Here is a 19,519-nt window from a genome sequence, read left to right on the forward strand (position 1 = left end):
CTATACTCCACATGCCGGATGTTACAGTTTGCGTTTTTCGTCATTTCTCAATTCACCTCCAAAATGGCGTTGCGTATGCTTTGCTCCTCTGTGCTGCGAACGGGCACAGATATAGGGGTCAGCAATGCCAGAACATTTGGAACTGCAGGTACGATGTTATTGTTGACAGAATTATGGTTCCAAATTCAGGAATTATTAAAATGGCGAACACCCAAATTCAGGAATTATTAGAATGGCGAGCCTCTCGCAAGCGAATACCGAAAGCAAGGTTTCAAATCATGGCTACGTTAGTTAGCTGGCTAGTGGCTACTCCCTGCTTAAGCCTTATAACGTTACTTGCATATCATATTTATTCTGGTAATATGTGTTTGTGAATTTCAGCAATTTTATGCCGACGGTCTGCTCCATTGGGACCAATGCCAAATGAGGACATAGACTACAAAAACTTGGAATCACTCGAAAAGTATCGCAGCTACACACGCTACCTCAAGAAAGCTGAGGAGGCGAAGAACACACCAGCCTGGTGGAAGACCTACAGACAGTATCAGGAGCAAGAGGACCCTGGGCATGGTGCGCAGTATTTTCTTATACACTGACACAATAACGTTACCTAATGTGCCCTCCTACAGTATGTTTACTTCAGCCTCTGCCAAGAGGTCTGGACCTTGCTTTATCACAGTGGTGGTAGTGCGCTTGTCCTGCATCTGCAGCTGAGTTACTGGTTCAAGTAGTGTTATCAGCCCAGTTTTAGAAGATCTGAAATATAAAGATGAATGTCAACTGACACAAAGACATTTCAACCCTTTATTGTCTGGCATGCTCCGTTTTCTCTCCTGTATGTCATTCTGGTCCAGGTGTGGAGCGAGCCAACATTGGGCTGCCACATTGTCGGCCCTCCAGGGTGAAGGAAGCGAGGGAGCGGAAGAGGGTGGTGAAGGAGAACAGGCGTAGTTTAGAGCTGGAGAGAGCCATGCGTCTGCGTACCTGTAAGTTCCCCCAGCTTGGCCTGATATTTTTGAATACCAGGCCCCTACATATAGGAACCAGACATATTAGCTTAATTTCAAAGACTGTAACAGGTCATCTTGATTTAATATGGATGTTGTTTTTCCAGTTAAGGTCTCCCTGGATCGCGTGCAGGCAGGCTGGGAGGAGACGAGCGGCCCGTACCATGTCCAGAGGCTAGCGGATCACTATGGGATCTTCAAGGATCTGTTCCCCACGGCCTACTTCTACCCCCGCTTCATACTGCGTGTCAGCTACGGCCAGGACAGCCCAGCACAAGTACATTATGGGAACCACTTGACCCCCACAGAGGTAAGAGAAACGGATCGTAGGTGGATGCTGTAGTTTTCAGAACTGATTTACGGACAGATGTTACCTTTGTTCAGAGACACTTTTATTTTATTTTTTTTGCCCTCAGAATCCTGCATATGTCTGTGTATTCTTCTATTTCACCTCCTCGCCTCTGTGTTTAACAGGCTGCTGTGGCGCCTCAGGTCAGTTTTGAGGCAGAGGAGGGCTCCATATGGACACTGCTGCTCACCAGTCCAGGTCAGACAGACACACACCATCAGAAAATACCAAGAATTTTATAATCCAGTTCTTAACATGTCCACATGGTGGCACTGTATGACTAAAGAAACATTTACTGCATGTTTTGTGTGTAAACCAATGATTTGTTTGTTTCAGATGAGCATCTGCTGGACAGTGAAGGGGAGTATGTGCACTGGCTGGTGTAAGTATTGCAATAATGATAATTGTATTGTGCTTTTGTCAAACTTGTAAGTGGTTTAAATAGTCTGGTGGTCGCCTACTCCTTCAACCATCAATATGATGATAATAATAATTATAATTAAAAAAAATGTTTTTTATATATAAATGTAACCTTTATTTAACTAGGCCAATGATGACCCTTTTTAAATCTGTTTTAAATTGATGATGATGATGAGCTCAGTTACCATCAGAAAATGTTTACACCTCTAATTTCAAATGACAACAATCACAAATTGGTTGCCAAAAAAAGTGAGTCATTGACGTCCTCTCCTTGTTTCCAGTGGGAACATCCCAGGTGGGGCTGTGACCTCAGGAGAGGAGCTGTGTCCATACCTGGCCCCGATCCCCGCCAAGGGTACTGGCTTTCACCGCTATGTTTACATCCTGTTCAGACAGGAAGAAACCATCGACTTCCATGAAGACATCCGACCGCTGCCATGGTGAGGAACAGGACATCCACAAGGGTCACTCGCGCTCCATGACATCAATCATCAATCCATAGGGTACCCAAACAGACGAACACACACAGTAACATGCTCCCCCCCTCTGTTCCCCAAGTGTGTCTCTGTCAGAGCGGAGCTTTAAGACGGTAGAGTTCTACAGGAAACACCAGGACAGCATGACTCCAGCAGGCCTCTCCTTCTTCCAGAGTCAGTGGGACCAGTCTGTTACCAACACTTTCCATAACATACTAGGTAGGTACACACAAGTTTTATGAGTGTGGCTGAACCTTTGGGAATGTTGCTGGCAATTTGATGTGTGCAAATGTATACTGAACAAAAATATATAAAAGCAACATGCAACAATTTCAATGAGTTTACTGTGTTACAGTTCATATAAGGAAATCAGTAAATTGATATAAATTAATTAGGCCCTAATCTATGGATTTCACATGACTGGGAAGGGGTGCAGCCATGGGTGGGCCTGGGAGGGCATAGGTCCACCCACTTGGCTAATCAGCCAATCAGAGTACATTTTTCCCCACAAAAGGGCTTTATTACAGACAGAAATACTCCTCGGTTTCATCAGCTGTCTGGGTGGCGGGTCTCAAACGATTCCGCAGGTGAAGAAGCCGGATGTGGAGGTCCTGGGCTGGCATGGTCTGCGGTTGTGAGGCCGGTTGGACGTACTGCCAAATTCTCTAAAACTAAGTTGGAGGTGGCTTATGGTAGAGAAATTAACATGAAATTCTGTCAACAGCTCTGGTGGACATTCCTGCAATTGCACGCTCCCACAACTTGAGACATCTGTGGCGTGACAACACTGAACATTTTAGTGACCTTTTATTGGCCCCATCACAAGGTGCACCTGTGTAATGAGCATGTTGTTTAATCAGCTTCTTGATATGCCACACCTGTCAGGGGAATGGATTATATTGGCAAAGGAGAAATGCTTACCAAGCGATATAAACACATTTCTGGGATCTTTTATTTCAGCTCATGAAACCAATACTTTACATGTTGCATTTTATATTTTTGTTCAGTATACTTTGGTATACACTCATTGCAATGTATGTGCTGTGGCATCTTGTCTCTATTGCAGCTCAGCGATTGCAAACATGTCTCTTTACAAGAAAATCGTGGACCTTGAGTAATACTCTTTCTGGGAACACTTTAGTGTGGGGATTTAATTGTGTGGGTGATTTTGTGATAAGTGTCCGTAGACTACTGGATCGGAAGGAAGAATGGGCGGGTTCTATTTTATCCTGAGGTGACATCATCGGCTATAATGTTGTAATGGACTGATTGCTTTCCGGAGGAAGTCAACATGGGGCTTTTTCAACATTGCAGCCGACAGTGCAGACAATATACCCACAATTCATCATGGAGTTAATGCTCTCGAACACTAGGCCATGTTTGAGAGCAGGAAAAACGATGTTTTTACGGGTAAATTGTGACTGACTGATCTACGAACAATATTGAGCAGTTATTTATGATACAAGGTGATTTATAGATCAGTCAGTCTTGACTCCTCATTTAAGTCGGCTGTAATGTGGAACACACAGATCGTCTTTTCTCTTAGGAGGTCGTCGGGGGGGACTGACATGAGATTCACCCATCCTCTCTTGGTCCCTCAGACATGAAAGAGCCAGTGTTTGAGTTTGAGCGGCCTCCTGTGTACCACCCTCCTCAGGTGAAGTACCCTCATGGACAGCCCCTACGGTACCTGGACAGGTACAGAGACGGACAGGAGCACACCTACGGAATCTACTGATGTGTGCAATCTGGATGGACACACACACAGTCCAATTATGGTGATGGATTGTGTTAATATAATAAAGCATTTTTTTTCTATGAAATGTATTTGTCTAGATGCTCTCTTGTGCACTTTTGATTTGCTTCTATTTCTGTCTGAATTCTCCCCTTTTTTTAAAAGAGGAAAGTTATTTTTAAACCAGCTGGGAACTGTTGCCAGTGTGGTGATACTGATGATTTGTCGCTCCAGATAGTTGTTTACATGGCAGGTTAGAATAACTAATGTGGCAGGTTAGCAGAGTTGGGTAGGTTACTTTCTAAATGTAATCCGTTACTAGTTACCTGTCCCAAATTGTAATCAGTAACGTAACTTGGATTACCCAAACTCGGTAAGGTAATCTGATTACATTCCATTACTTCTAGATTACTTTCCCCTTAAGAGACAGAAGAAGACAAATGTATGTTAACAATAGAATGGCAGCTATTGCAGGATAAATCAATGTTAAAGTTTACATAGCTGGCCATATATGGATGTTAAATGTTACTTTATGGGTTGGTTATGTAGGCTTCTTCTAACCCATTGCTTTCTACTACATAGAATAATACGATTAAATGATATCTTTACATTAAAAACCAAAGTCTATCAGAATTCTAATAAATGTTATACCCCTTGATCTCCAAGAATAGGACATTGAAATATGGCAGTATACATTAGCTAAATTGTTTTACCTGAGCATGACCCCAAAACTAAGGACTTATTAGCCAGCCCTACTTTGTTGTTTATGATTTTGTTGTCATGGAGGACTGATTGGGCTCATGGATTTGAGTTGAAAAATAAATGCTGTGCTCATGGAATGGCATGTGCTATTTACCTGGGCTGGTGAGCAGCAGTGTCCATATGGAGCCCTCCTCTGCCTCAAAACTGACCTGAGGCGCCACAGCAGCCTGTTAAACACAGAGGCGAGGAGGTGAAATAGAAGAATACACAGACATAGGCAGGATTCTGAGGGCAAAAAAACTAAGGCAGTTATTTATCTTATAACTTGTCCTTGTGGTAAAAATTATGTGGGGGAAAGCAAAGCGCAAATGAAAAGTACGAATCTCAGAGCATCGTAGCACCATTAGGTGCAAAAACTCGACTTACCCAGTTGCAGCCCACTTTTTGAAAGCTAACCACTCGATTTTGTCTCTACGCTATATCCGAGAGGGGGTAACCTCGACAATTTATTGTTAAAACGAGAGGCTGCCTGGATCATTAATTTAAAGACCCTTGCTTCCTTCGGTCTCAACGTAGACTTTTGATCTGAGGCCATTCTTGTGATTAATGTGTTTTTGCTAATCCATTGTAAATGTTTGTAGGCCTATGTAGCCAAATTGTATCTATGATCGTATGCTTTCCCTTCATGTTTTTGTATGTTCTGTTTATATCTGAGAGTTAACCAATGATATCAGGCCACACCCGGCCACGATTACAGACACCTGTGTGTGTCCTTTGACACTATATAAACTAGTGACCCGCAGTGTTTGTCATTATACCCTGACGAAGACAGCTCGTCTGTCAAAAACGTTGGTTAATCGCTCATTCTATTATTGCATCTGAGCTCCTAGAGTGTTTTTCAAGTACAGCGAGTTCTGTCTGTCTCACCGCAAATCTTTCGGGAATCCCCTACTATCCCTTCCCCTCCCATCCAGCCTTCAAACGGAACCCACTGATGTCATAACAATAGCTCCTCTTGTCGTTAGTGAGCGCTCGTTAGCCAACAACCTTCTGTCCAGCTGTGTTGGTGCACTGGGGAAGGAAACTGGAACACAAACACACTCTTAGGTATAGCGGCCGTTCAATATCACTGCAGTTCAATGGCCATGGAGGGAGGGAGGGAGGGAATGCGTTTCCACATTAATACATAGACCCATACTCTTCACACACAGCTGTACTTGCCCTGACACACAACCCCAGACATGAATTAGACTCACACAGACCAGGACGTGGTGGAAATAGCCAGCGGCGCCCCCCAAGGCTTTCTAAGCAAATAGCCATGCACAAACAAATACGTAGAAGACCATTAGACACACACACACACACACACACACATAGACAGGAAAAAGACACAAACACACACAGATATGCATGAAAAAAAATTGTGCACACACGCACTAGAAAAAGACACAGGTATACTCCTAGACATAGGAGATCACAGACAGAGAAAATACCAGACAGTATACACGAGTGTCGACTCTGAAATACATATGTAATGCCACACATAATCACACACAGACTGGGGGGGGGACATGAAATGAGAACAAGAGAACGCATGGAAAAAAGGTCATTAAATAACCTCAGGGCAATTTACCATGAAAACTCGCTCTTCCATCCAACCCCGTCCCCTTTGCTTTCCTTCCTCATCTGCTTTCCTCTCCTTTTTTTCTCGATTATCTGTTTTCTATTGGTCTGTCTGTCCGTCCGTCCGTCTGTCTGTCTTTGTCTTTGTACTCCCTTAGTGCCCATATTAGGACTGTTGGGATCTGTCCAGAACAGAGAGAGAAAGTGTTGCATGCCTTCTCCACAGATTGCATCAAGTAGGTTAGAGGTTGTGAAAGGGGAAATCCACTGTCTCCACAGTTATTTTTTTGGGACTCTGCACTATACAACTTTATTTGATGGCAGAACATTCAGAGGCTGTAAGCTTGTAAGTACAGTATACTTACCTACTTAGATCATTGTGTGTGTGTGTCTGCCCTTTAAGACACGTGTGCGTCAGGATTTGTTAGTCACGTCACCTTGATGGACATTTCATGATTACTCTCAGGGTCTCAATCTCAGAAGGTTATTTTGTTTTCCTCGTCGCTAATGGCAGTCTGTGTTGGATGGTGAATTCACCTAAACTCTGGGTGTTTCTTTGGTAGGCCTACTATGGATGTGGAGAGAGGAAAATGCATAAATGTGGAAAAGTTAAGTCTTTGCAGGTTGCATGTAGGGGAGAGGGGTTTCGGGGCGGGGGAGCCCCAGGTTGCAAACCAGAACCTCTCATACCCATTTTACAACACCAAACTATTTTTTAACTCATTGACTTTCGCAGTTAAGTCTAAAAAGCTCTATTTTGCTCAATGTCTATTTTAATGCTTAAGTGTGTATACATTACTGTATTTATACTTTGCATATTGTCTTTCAACAGGAAAAGTAATTTAAAAAACTGCTTGAATGGGACTTTAAAACTATTCAGATTCACCCAGAATTTATCCTGACCTGTACTTAAATATCACTACAACTCCACAGTTGCCACGTCTACAGATCAGGGCTGTGGTTAATTCCAGTCCCTTCAAGACATAGACTGTATGATTCAAGCACTAGGCCTATGTCCAATCTGATGTAGGTTAATGTAGGTTCATGTATAAGCTATTCATGTTTTGTGGTATTTGTTCTTTGCGCTTTAGGACACCTGGCAAAATGCTTCTTCTGTTTCTGTGTCTCGGTTTGGTCACTTCTAATGTCCAGTCAAGAATACCAGGTAAACTGCACACTTTATACATTATTATGGTTGTTATGAGTGAGATAGTTATAGAGGGTCAAAGATCATAGCCCCAAGACATGCTAACCTCCCCTGTTATTGGTATTGGTGAGGGGTTAGCATGTCTTGAGGGTAGGATCTTTGAGTACCCAATTGTCATACAAGTAAAGATGCCTTTTAATAGAAAATGACTAAGTAAAAGTGAATGTCACATAGTAAAATACTACTTGATTAAAAGTATTTGGTTTAAAATATACTTCAGTATCAAAAGTAAAAGTTTAAATCATTTCACATTCCTTATTTAAGCAAACCAGACGACACGATTTTGTATTATTATTATTAACACTCAGCGTATGCATTGGGGTAGAATTCCCCTCTTACATTTTTGTGCATTGAATAAGGTATGTGTGTGTGTGTGGGGGGGGGGGGGGGGGGGTTACTAAGCTATAGTGCATTCAGAAAGTATTCAGACCCCTTCACTTTTTCCACATTATGTCACGTTTTAACCTTATTCTAAAATGACTTAAATAAATAAAAAATACTCAGCAATCTACACACAATACCACATAACAACAAAGCAAAGACAGGTTTTTATAGACATTTTTGCAAATGTATTAAAAATAATATCAGAAATACCTTATTTACATAAGTACTCAGACCCTTTGCTATGAGACTTGAAATTAAGCTCAGGTGCATCCTGTTTCCATTGATCATCCTTGAGATTTGAATGGAATGCACCTGTGGTAAATTCAATTGATTGGACATGATTTGGAAAGGCACACACCTGTCTATATAAAGTCCCACAGTTGACAGTGCATGTCTGAGCAAAAATCAAGCCATGAGGTCGAAGGAATTGTCCATAGAGCTCTGAGACAGGATTTTGTCAAGGTACAGATCTGGGGAAGGATACTAAAACATTTCTGCAGTATTGAAGGTCCCCAAGAACACAGTGGCCTCCATTATTCATAATGGCAGAAGTTTGGAACCACCCTTGACTCTTTCTAGAGCTGGCTGCCCGGCCAAGCAAACTGGGGAGAAGGGCCTTGTTCAGGGAGGTGACCAAGAACCCGATGGTCACTCTGACATAGCTCCAGAGTTCCTCTGTGGAGATGGGAGAACCTCCAGAAGGACAACCATCTCTGCCGCACTCCACCAATCAGGACTTTATGGAAGAGTGGCTAGATGGAAGGCACTCCTCAGTAAAAGGCACATGACAGCCCACTTGGAGTTTGCCAAAAGGCACCAGAAGGACTCAGACCATGAGAAACAAGATTCTCTGGTCTGATGAAACCAAGATTGAACTCTTTGGCCTGAACGCCAAGCATCACGTCTGGAGGAAACCTGGCACCATCCCTACGGTGAAGCATGATGGTGGCAGGATCATGCTCTGGGGATGTTTTTCAGCGGCAGGGACTGGGAGACTATGCAGGATTGAGGGAAAGATCAACGGAGCAAAGTACAGAGAGATCCTTGATGAAAACCTGCTCCAGAGCATTCAGGACATCAGACTTGGGTGAAGGTTTACCTTCCAACAGGAAAACGACCCTACGCACACAGCCAATACAACGCAGAAGTGGCTTCTTTGGGTCAAGTCTCTAAATATGGCCCAGCCAGAGCCCGGACTTGAACCTGATCGAACATCTCTGGAGAGACCTGAAAATAGCTGTGCAGCTACGCTCCCCATCCAACCTGACAGAGCTTGAGATGACCTGCAGAGAAGAATGGGAGAAACTCCCTGAATACAGGTGTGCCAAGCTTGTAGCGTCATACCCAAGAAGAATCATGGCTGTAATTGCTACCAAAGATGCTTCTACAAAGTACTGAGTAAAGGCTCTGAATAGTTAAGTAAATGTCATATTTCCATTTATGTTTAATGCATTTGCAAAACATTTCTAAAATATGTTTTTGCTGTGTAATTATGGGCTATTGTGTGTAGATTGATGAGGGAAAAAACGATTTAATCCATTTCGAAATTAGGCTGAAACATAACAAAGTGTGTACTGTATGTAGATTTATTTTTAACCTCTACGGGATCGGTGTCCCCCCTGCGGTACGGTTGAGCTAACGTGCGCTAATGTGATTAACATGAAGTTGTGAGTAACAACGTCATACCCAAGAACCAAAAGCTTGCAAGATCGAATCCCCGAGCTGACATGGTACAAATCTGTCGTTCTGCCCCTGAACAAGGCAGTGAACACACTGTTCCTTGGCTGTCATTGTACATTTGTTCTTAACTGACTTGCCTATTTAAATAAAGGTAAAATAAAAAGAAATGTTTAAAAAAAAATTTTTTCCAAGGACATAGACATATCTGATATGGCCAGAAAGCTTAAATTACTGTTCATCTGACTGATACAACATTTTGAACAGTAATGCATTGGATCAGTCTAAAACTTTGCACATACACTGCTGCCATCTAGTGGCCAAACTCTAATTTGTGCCTAAACTGCAATAATACATTGTTGCCTTTCTCTTGAAATTCAAAGATGTTGGGGGAAAACAATTCATGTTTTTTTTCTTTGTATTATATTTTACCAAATCTAATGTGTTATATTCTCCTACAAAAATTTCACATGTTTATTTTATTTATTTATTTCACCTTTATTTAACCAGGTAGGCAAGTTGAGAACAAGTTCTCATTTACAATTGCGACCTGGCCAAGATAAAGCAAAGCAGTTCGACAACATACAACAACACAGAGTTACACATGGAGTAAACAACATACAGTCAATAATACAGTAGAAAAAAAATAAAAATAAGACTATATACAATGTGAGCAAATGATGTGAGATAAGGGAGGTAAAAGCAAAAAAATGCCATGGTGGCAAAGTAAATAAAGTATAGCAAGAAAAACACTGGAATGGTAGATTTGTAGTTTGAAGAAAGTTCAAAGTTCAAATATAAATAATATGTCCACAAACTTCAAAGTGTTTCCTTTCAAATGATATCAAGAATATGCATATCCTTGCATTTTTTTTTTTTAAATGTCAAATTCTTTTTGGCCTTACTGCTATTAGCCCATACAAAAGCATTCACTACATCAAACAACAGATAGTCCCCCAAAATATCAAAAGATATTAACCATTACAGTAGCAATGACTCTTTTTTTCAAAATAAACCAAGAGGGACATTTTCCTAGATGTAGATCAGACAAATGTTATATTCGTTTGTTCTTAAAATGTCTGTCCTATATCTGAGAGATATAAGAAAGATCAGTAAACATTTGTGTTTTTTTAAATTATTTTTTTACATAACCCCAAACCGTTCGGACTCGATAGACAGTTTTGTGAGAAGACTGGTTTTTGAGATGTCTCATGGTCTTACAAGCACCACCCTAGCTTTGTCACCTTTCACCGCAGATGCGGTAGTGTTACGTAGGCGAATGCGGTGGATTGAGACAAATCCAATGCAAAAAACGAATATATCTTGCTTAAACTGATAGTTTTCTTGAGAGTCCCCATAAAAATCGATGGTGTTCTCCGTTTGCTCTATGACCCCCACAAGCGTATTGGGACTCGTCTGAAGTCGGTACAGCTGATCTGCCAACTTCTGTCTGTTGCTTCCGAAAAGTTTGGGCTACACACTAATATGACTCATCTCTGGAAAGGTGAGACTTTCATGAACACGTACATGTTGATCACATACATGCCTCACAAGACTCGTCTGAAGGTCCCCCGGTACCAGTTGAAAAAATGAATGGAAATACACTGCTCAAAAAAATAAAGGGAACACTTAAACAACACAATATAACTCCAAGTCAATCACACTTCTGTGAAATCAAACTGTCCACTTAGGAAGCAACACTGATTGACAATAAATTTCACATGCTGTTGTGCAAATGGAATAGACAACAGGTGGAAATTATAGGCAATTAGCAAGACACCCCCAATAAAGGAGTGGTTCTGCAGGTGGAGACCACAGACCACTTCTCAGTTCCTATGCTTCCTGGCTGATGTTTTGGTCACTTTTGAATGCTGGCGGTGCTTTCACTCTAGTGGTAGCATGAGATGGAGTCTACAACCCACACAAGTGGCTCAGGTAGTGCAGCTCATCCAGGATGGCACATCAATGCGAGCTGTGGCAAGAAGGTTTGCTGTGTCTGTCAGCTTAGTGTCCAGAGCATGGAGGCGCTACCAGGAGACAGGCCAGTACATCAGGAGACGTGGAGGAGACCGTAGGAGGGCAACAACCCAGCAGCAGGACTGTCTAGCTGTCTAGCTGTCCTCTGGACTGCTTTGAGTTCAGCAACAGACACACCTCAGAGAACTTGGTAGAGGAACTGTTGAGAGTGGCCAGAGAATGGCCACTCTCAACAAGTACTTAGGGGTATGGTTAGATGATAGGCTTTCTTTTAAAAAACATGTTACTGAATTGGGAAAAAAGCTCAAATTCAAGATAGGGTTCCTTTACAGAAACAGGGCTTGTCTGTCCTCCGTAAATAGAAAACAAATTGTGCAGGCTACTTTTATGTCCGTTTTAGATTATGGTGATATTATCTATATGCATGCATCGGCAAACACATTAAAACCACTGGATGCTATTTACCATTGTGCACTCAGGTTTATCACGGGTGATAGTTACAAAACTCATCCCTGTATCCTATATCAACATGTGGGTTGGGCCTCTCTATCTGTGAGGTGAGAGCAACATGCTCTCTTGTTTATTTATAAAGCACTTCTTATAATACTACCTCCATATATATCATCACTAATTTCTACTAGATATACTCATTTTAAAACCAGATCACAGATGTGGATTACATTAGAGACTCCTGCAGTCTCCACAGAGTTGGGTAGGACTGCCTTTAGTTCCTTTGCACCTTATTTATGGAACAAACTGCAGATCCAACTTAAGTTAGATACTCTGGTGTCCCTTGCCCATTTCAAAAATGTTATGGAGGATCAATATGATGTTGTCTGTGATCGTTTCTGTTGAATTGTGTCTTTGTTTTGTATGTTTGAAATGTTCTTGTCTGTATGCCTTAAACTGTACATGTCAATATGTTTACACAGGGCACAGCCGTCCAGGTCTCAGTCTGTTTTCCTTGTTAAAACAAAGATAAAAAATAAATTAAAAAAAGTAGATGGAAAAGTGGTCTGTTGTGTTAGCGACAATGCAGCTAACATAACCAAAGCTATGAACATTTTTAAATGGACCCATCATCCATGTCTTCCCCACACAATCAACCTGATTGTAAGAGATGCTCTGAAGGTGATGAAGCCCACTGTGGACAAAGTGAAAGCAGCTGTGGAATACTTCCACAGGAGCACAGTAGGTGCTGAAAAACTAAAGTCTACACAACGCCAGATGGGGATGCCTGAGCTGAGGCCTAAACAAGACTGCACTACAAGGTGGAATTCAACATTTTATATGTTGAAGTGGTTTCTTGAGTCTAAGGATGCCATCATCTCTACCCTGGCCATTGTCAATGCACCTGTTGATGCTCTGACCCAAGAGGGATGGGAGGTGGTGGAGGAGGTGTGCAGAGTCCTAGAACCCTTTGAGCAGGTCACTGTGGACATCAGGAGAGAGGTACAGTAAGCAGTTATTACTACATAATTATTTAATCCAGTATTACATGTATATGAGCAGTAGATGAGAATGTAGTATCAGTAGACAAAACATGAACCTGAACTAATAAGTTACTGTTCTCTCTTTTCAGCTATGTGACAACCTCAAAAATGATACTCCTGTATAAGGGTCTGCAGCAAATCACAGCCAGCCGCCAGAGAGAAGCAAATGTAACCACAGGACATGTGACAGAGTTGATGGACACCCTATGTTCATCAATGGACAGAAAGTTCCACAGAATGGAATATAATCATGTGCTATCAGAAACCGCTGCACTTGACCCCAGGTTTAAGAAGTTAGCCTTCAGTGATGCCAGAGCGATTGATGAGGCTCTTCAAAGAATAACCTCAGCAGCAGGGAGGGACAGCCCCAGTAGTCAACTGGCTCAGGCACCAGGGCAACAGGAAGAAGAGGGAGCAGATGGAGCAGAAGCACCAGCAGTAGTGCCACAAACGTCTGCTGTTTGGATGCTGTTTGACGAGAGAGCAACTGGGGATGCAGCACGAAGGAATCCCTCAGCAGATGCCATAATGGTGGTCCGATCATATTTTGAGGAACCCCTCCAAAGATCTGCAGATCTTCTGAGCTAGTGGAAGAACAAGGCCTCTGTCTACCCACGGCTTACTAAAGTCATGACAGAGAGACTCTGCATAGTGACCACATACGTTACCACTGAGAGGGTCTTCTCGAAAATAGGGACAAATAATTACTGAGAGAAGAAACCGCATCAGCCCCTCGAAAGTGAGTCAGCTTGCATTTCTGAATGCAAATCTCTCATAAAAGCCAAATATCGTCAGCGTCACTGTGTGCTGCTGGTTATAACATGGCAATAAAGAAGAGAGAGAAAAGAGGGACCAGTTTAATGTTTTAAGTGGGATGCTGCAGTTTTGCACATTGTTCTTTATTTTTCTTTGATATGGTGCAACATTCTATTATGCTGTTCAGATTGTATTCTTTTTGAATGCTTAGATTTATATGCACAATGTTAATATACTTTAAAAAGTTATACTTTTAAATACAAGTGTTTAATAGCATTCTTTTTCATAACAAACCAATGCATTTTTAAATACATTGAGGTTAAAGTAGAGTATGCTTTCATTTAATAACTTAATTAAAATTGTTTTAACACAGATCATAGTCAAAATATCGCTAACTGTTTGACTTGAAAAAAATACAAAACATAGTGTTTTTAAGAGCCGATTGGGAGCCAAAATAGCCGGCACATTGAAAAGAGCCAGAATGTCCATCACTACTCAATATTATGAAAATGATGAACCGGAATGACATTTACGCTAACGGGTGGCCGTAAAGAACTAGCTAAAAGACACGCCTCCAATAAGCCACACCTCTAATCTGACAGTCTCTCACCTCTACAATACATTAATAAAAAGGTTGAAATCCCCCCCAAACCCCTTAACCCCTCACATTACAAAAAGTTTCCAGTTTGAACTTTTACACAGAGGTTCTTCTGAGACCCTTTTCAGAGGGGTCACTCAAGGACCTGCAAATGTTCCGCTGGTGTGGCAAACCAAAAGGTTCTTCCAGGCAGCTTTACTTCTTAGAGTGTACAGTCATTATTGCTCATCTTTATGAAGGGTGTTAATCATTTCAGGACACCACTGAATGATAATGTACATATGAATGTGAATGCACACGTTTGACATTGTATGTACAGTATATGAACACATTTATCATAATGTAAAATTGTAGGGGACCAATGCTATGATATTATGTTGCATGTTCATTCCTTGATATAGTTTGATACCCAATATTATCCATTGATATCCTTTCATTCATTGATATCTGATATTATGTTGCTTGTTCATTCATTCATGTCCTTGTTTGTTTTCCAGGGGTTAACGTAACGTGTGAAAATCAATCGGTTGTAGCAGGGCAGAACCACAACCTGACATGTAGAGTGGATTACCGTGATGCAGATCAGAATAAGACGGGATGTAAAACTGAACTCTATTTCTGGAAGCATAAATCAAAAACTCCTATACGAATTTGTACAACAGATTGTAACATTACGATAACAACCAAAACCTACTTTTTTGAGATCAAAAATGTTTCCAAAGCTGATGAGGGAAACTACACTTTTTTCATTAACACAGTCTGTGGCAACGGAAATGGCACATTGAATGTTAAAGTTACATGTGAGTACAATGTTAAAATACAGTTACCAGTGTTACATAGGTTAAATGGGTTCATGTGATATGACCAGGAAAAGGTCCAGTAATTCAAATTAAATGTGATAATACAGTATTCATATACACTGAGTGTACAAAACATTAGGAACACCTGCTCTTTCCATGACAGACTGACCAGGGGAATCCAGGTGAAAGCTATGATCCCTTGTTGATGTCACTTGTTAAATCCACTTCAATCAGTGTAGATGAAGGGGAGGAGACAGGTTAAAGAAGGAGTTGTATTTATTTAGCCTTGTGATAAATGAGACATGGCTTGTGTATATGTACCATTCAGAGGATGAATGGGCAAGACAAAAAATGACTGTGCATTTGAACGAGGTATGGTAGTAACTGCCAGGAGCACCGGTTTGAGTGTGTCAAGAACTGCAAAGCTTCTGGGTTTTTCACGCTCAAAAGTTTCCCGTATCTATCAAGAATGGTCCACCACCCAAAGGACATCCAGCCAATTTGACACAACTGTGGGTAGCATTGGAGTCAAGATGGGCCAGCATCCCTGTGGAACCCTTTCGACACCTTGTAGAGTCCATGCCCCAACAAATGTAGGCTGTTCTGAGGGCAAAAGAGGGTGAACTCAATATTAGGAAGGTGTTCCTAATGTTTTGTAGACTCAGTGTATGAATTCCATATGGGGCTTGATACTTTAACATTTGCGCTAACTTCTCTTTATTTTCTCAGTGAGAAATGAGAAACCACAGACTGAAATGAGAAAACAGGGATCGTCACGTCACATAATCGTCATTATCATCACTGTTCTGGGTGTTCTGCTGTTTCTCATCGCTTCTGGTTACGGCAGAAGATTGATGGGTCGACTTAAGTTCCTTGAGAAAAATGACAACGTTGACAAGAGCCCTGAAGCTACCAGAGAGGCCCTAAACCTGGAGCCTGCATAACATTCAGTTCATGGAGGAGCCGTGTGTGTGTGAGCGTGTTGTGTGCGCGTTAATTATTCTATCCTTGTGGGGACATATCCCACGTCCCCATGAAGACACAGGCTTTTTTAAGCTTAGGATTAGGGTTACAATTAGGGTTAGGAGTTAGGTTTGGGTTAGTGTTAGGGTAAGGGTTAGGGAAAATATGACTTTGAATGTAAATAAATGTTAGTTCCCCACAAGGATAAAATAACGTGTGTGTGGCTTGTTAGTAGTTGTTTTCAAAAATATTTTTTGCACCAAAGTTAGTGGAATTAGTTTCTGTTTCAAATCACTAATAAGAGTTATTCACTGACTTGACTAGTGTAAATACCACTACAGTACAATGTACATTTATAGTGACTAATGCATTGTTACACATAGCCTGTTCACTACCATACAATAACTGAGAATGTGAATTAATCAATATAAATAATGCTACACAAATATTAAAAAGCCTTAAAGGACAATATTCATCTTTATATTCAACACCAAAGCTGGAAGATAACAGGTCGGTCTGCCTTAACTACATTATCACAACCTTTACTAAGCTTGTTTAAAAAGGCAGTTGGTTTTGGTCTGCCTTCAGAAAGTATTCATACCCCTTAACTTACTGAATTCAAAATTGATTACATCAATGTATTTTCTCACCCATCTACACACTATACCCCATAAAGACAAAGCAAAAACATGTTTTTAGAAATGTTTACTAATTTACTGCAAATGAAATACAGAAATATCTCATTTACATAAGTAGTCACACCCCTAAGTCAATACGTTGTAGAAGCACCTTTGACAGTGATTACAGCTGTTAGTCTGTCTGGGTAAGTCTCTAAGAGCTTTCCACACCTGGATTGTTCAACATTTGCCCATAATTCTTTTCAAAATTCTTCAAGCTCTGCCAAATTGGCTGTTGATCATTGCTAGAGAACCATTTTCAGGTCTTGCCATAGATTCACTGTCTTATTGGTAAGCAACTCCAGTGTAGATTTGGCCTTGTGTTATTGTCCAGCTGAAATGTGAATTCATCTACCAGTGTCTGGTATATTGGATTTGCCTAAAAAATTAACACTTTGTATTCAGGACAAAAAACTTAATTGCTTTGCCATGTTTTTTTCAGTACTAGTATAGTGCCTTGTTTCAACATGATGCATGTTTTGGAATATTTTTTATTCTGTACAGGCTTCCTTTTCATTCTGTCAACTATTATTTATTTACCTTAATTTAACTAGGCAGGTCAGTTAAGAACAAATTCTTATTTACAATGACAGCCTACTCGGGAACAGTGGGTTAACTGCCTTGTTCAGGTGCAGAACGACAGATTTTTACCTTGTCAGCTCGGGGATTCAAGCCAGGAACCTTTTGGTTAATGGCCCAACACTCTAACCACTAGGCTTCCTGCCGCCCCATCAAACTAGTCAAGCTTAGTATTGTAGAGTAACTACAATGTGTTTGATCCATCCTCAGTGTTCTCCTATCACAGCCATTACACTCTGTAACTGTTTTAAAGTCACCATTAGCTTCATTGTGAAATCCATGAGCAGTTTCCTTCCAGTCTGACAACTGAGTTAGGAAGGACGCCTGTATCTTTGTAGTGACTGGATGTATTGATACACCACTCAAAGTGAAATTAGTAACTCCACCATGCTCAAAGGGATATTCAATGTCTGCTTTTTGCTTTGTTTTACCCATCTACCAATAGGTTCCCTTTACAAGGCATTTGGAAAACCTCCCTGGTCTTTGTGCTTGAATCTGTGTTTGAAATTCCCTGTTTGTCCCAGGCACCTTACAGATAATTGTATGTGTGGGGTACAGAGATAAAGTAGTCATTTATGAAATCATGTTAAACACTATTATTGCACACAGAGTGAGTCCATGCAATTTATTATGTGACTTGTTAAACAAATGTTTACTCCAGAACTTATTTAGACTTGCCATAACAAAGGGGTTTAATATTTTTTCACTCAAGACATTTCAGATTTTCATTTTTAATTCATTTGTAAATCTTTTGAAAAACATAATTCCACTTTGACATTATGGGCTATTGTGTGTAGACCAGTGACCCAAACATCTCAGTTGAATTTATTTCAAATTCAAGCTTTAACACAACAAAATGTGGACAAAGTCAAGGGGTGTGAATACTTTCTGAAGGCACGGAATCATTTGATGTGTTGTATTATTCTGCAAAACTCACACAAGCAGTGATTTACCACTAAGCTTGTTTTGTAAAATTCATGTAATATTCTGAATGGGAATTTTGTTATGAATATCGCTATTGATTTATGTACAAATACACTTTTGGAAATAACCAGTCTTATTATAATGTTACTTCTATCATATAGAGCTAATTATCTTGTATTTAATTATTATCTACACCAATCATGTATATTTCAGACATCACAGTACATACAGTAGCTCACAGGTAGACATTTATTTGGATGACTCATGTACTGGAGGCAGCTCTGCAGAGTGGTCACTAGCTGGCACAACAACAAAGTCATAAAACCTAACCCTAACTTTAACCCTAAATAGCAAATTTGAGATCAACATTTAAATGTAACACTTAATGTGTATATGTGACCCATCAAAATAGTGTTATTAAACAAACACTGTTCAAAGTATTGACAAACTAACACCCCTAGAGCGTTGGTTCCCTAACACCATGGGTGTTGTAAATTCAGACTTTAACACTATTAGAGATGACGCTGCTACACTTTTTAGTTTTATTCCCAAACACAGTATTTTGGGGGAGAGTGTTGGTTTAACACTGTAAGACCATCTGCATTTTTAACTCAAATACTTCTAGTAAGTTCAATGAAAAGTAATTATTACTTAAACTGACTCCAAACTAAATGAGAAAGGGAGGGTCCAGATTGTCTAGCCAGTTGATTTGTAGGGGTCCAGATTTTGCAGCTCTTTCAGAACATCAGCTATCTGGATTTGGGTGAAGGAGAAATGGGGGAGGCTTGGGCAAGTTGCTGTGGGGGGTGCAGAGCTGTTGACCGGTGTAGGGGTAGCCAGGTGGAAAGCATGGCCAGCCGTAGAAAAATGCTTACTGAAATTCTCAATTATCGTGGATTTATCGGTGGTGACAATGCTTCCTAGCCTCAGTGCAATGGGCAGCTGGGAGGAGGTGCTCTTATTCTCCATGGACATTAATTATAGTGTCACAGAACTTTTTGGAGTTTGTGCTACAGGATGCAAATTTCTGTTTGAAAAAGCTAGCCATTGCTTTCCTAACTGCCTGTGTATATTGGTTCCTAACGTCCCTGAAAAGTTGCATATCGCAGGGGCTATTCGATGCTAATGCAGTACGCCACAGGATGATTTTGTGCTGGTCAAGGGCAGTCAGA

The 19,519-nt window shown here is 40.8% G+C and overlaps 2 protein-coding genes across 5 annotated transcripts; both read left to right on the forward strand.

Annotated features, from left to right (window-relative positions):
• The first annotated feature begins 23 nt into the window (after positions 1-23).
• LOC115156335 (39S ribosomal protein L38, mitochondrial) lies at positions 24-4,079 on the forward strand. Of its 2 annotated transcripts, none has more exons than XM_029703824.1 (9): positions 24-148; positions 382-570; positions 855-986; positions 1,115-1,317; positions 1,482-1,554; positions 1,693-1,738; positions 2,058-2,216; positions 2,335-2,471; positions 3,854-4,079. In XM_029703824.1, the coding sequence occupies exons 1-9, from the start codon at positions 64-66 to the stop codon at positions 3,988-3,990; spliced, it is 1,161 nt and encodes a 386-aa protein (XP_029559684.1). In that variant the 5' UTR covers positions 24-63; the 3' UTR covers positions 3,991-4,079. The 2 variants fall into 2 exon arrangements, with proteins under 2 accessions (XP_029559684.1, XP_029559689.1); XM_029703829.1 differs by having other exon boundaries at positions 3,799-3,910.
• A 2,398-nt stretch (positions 4,080-6,477) lies between these two features.
• LOC115156354 (uncharacterized) lies at positions 6,478-16,636 on the forward strand. Of its 3 annotated transcripts, none has more exons than XM_029703842.1 (4): positions 6,478-6,658; positions 7,404-7,477; positions 14,902-15,204; positions 15,934-16,636. In XM_029703842.1, exons 1-4 carry the CDS (start codon positions 6,630-6,632, stop codon positions 16,146-16,148), a joined length of 621 nt encoding a protein of 206 aa, XP_029559702.1. In that variant the 5' UTR covers positions 6,478-6,629; the 3' UTR covers positions 16,149-16,636. The 3 variants fall into 3 exon arrangements, with proteins under 3 accessions (XP_029559702.1, XP_029559696.1, XP_029559704.1); XM_029703836.1 differs by lacking the exon at positions 6,478-6,658 and adding an exon at positions 6,714-6,871; XM_029703844.1 differs by lacking the exon at positions 6,478-6,658 and adding an exon at positions 6,718-6,921.
• Positions 16,637-19,519: the final 2,883 nt, after the last annotated feature.

This window comes from Salmo trutta, chromosome 2 (assembly GCF_901001165.1).
Source record: "Salmo trutta chromosome 2, fSalTru1.1, whole genome shotgun sequence".
Classification (NCBI taxonomy): Eukaryota; Metazoa; Chordata; class Actinopteri; order Salmoniformes; family Salmonidae; genus Salmo; species Salmo trutta.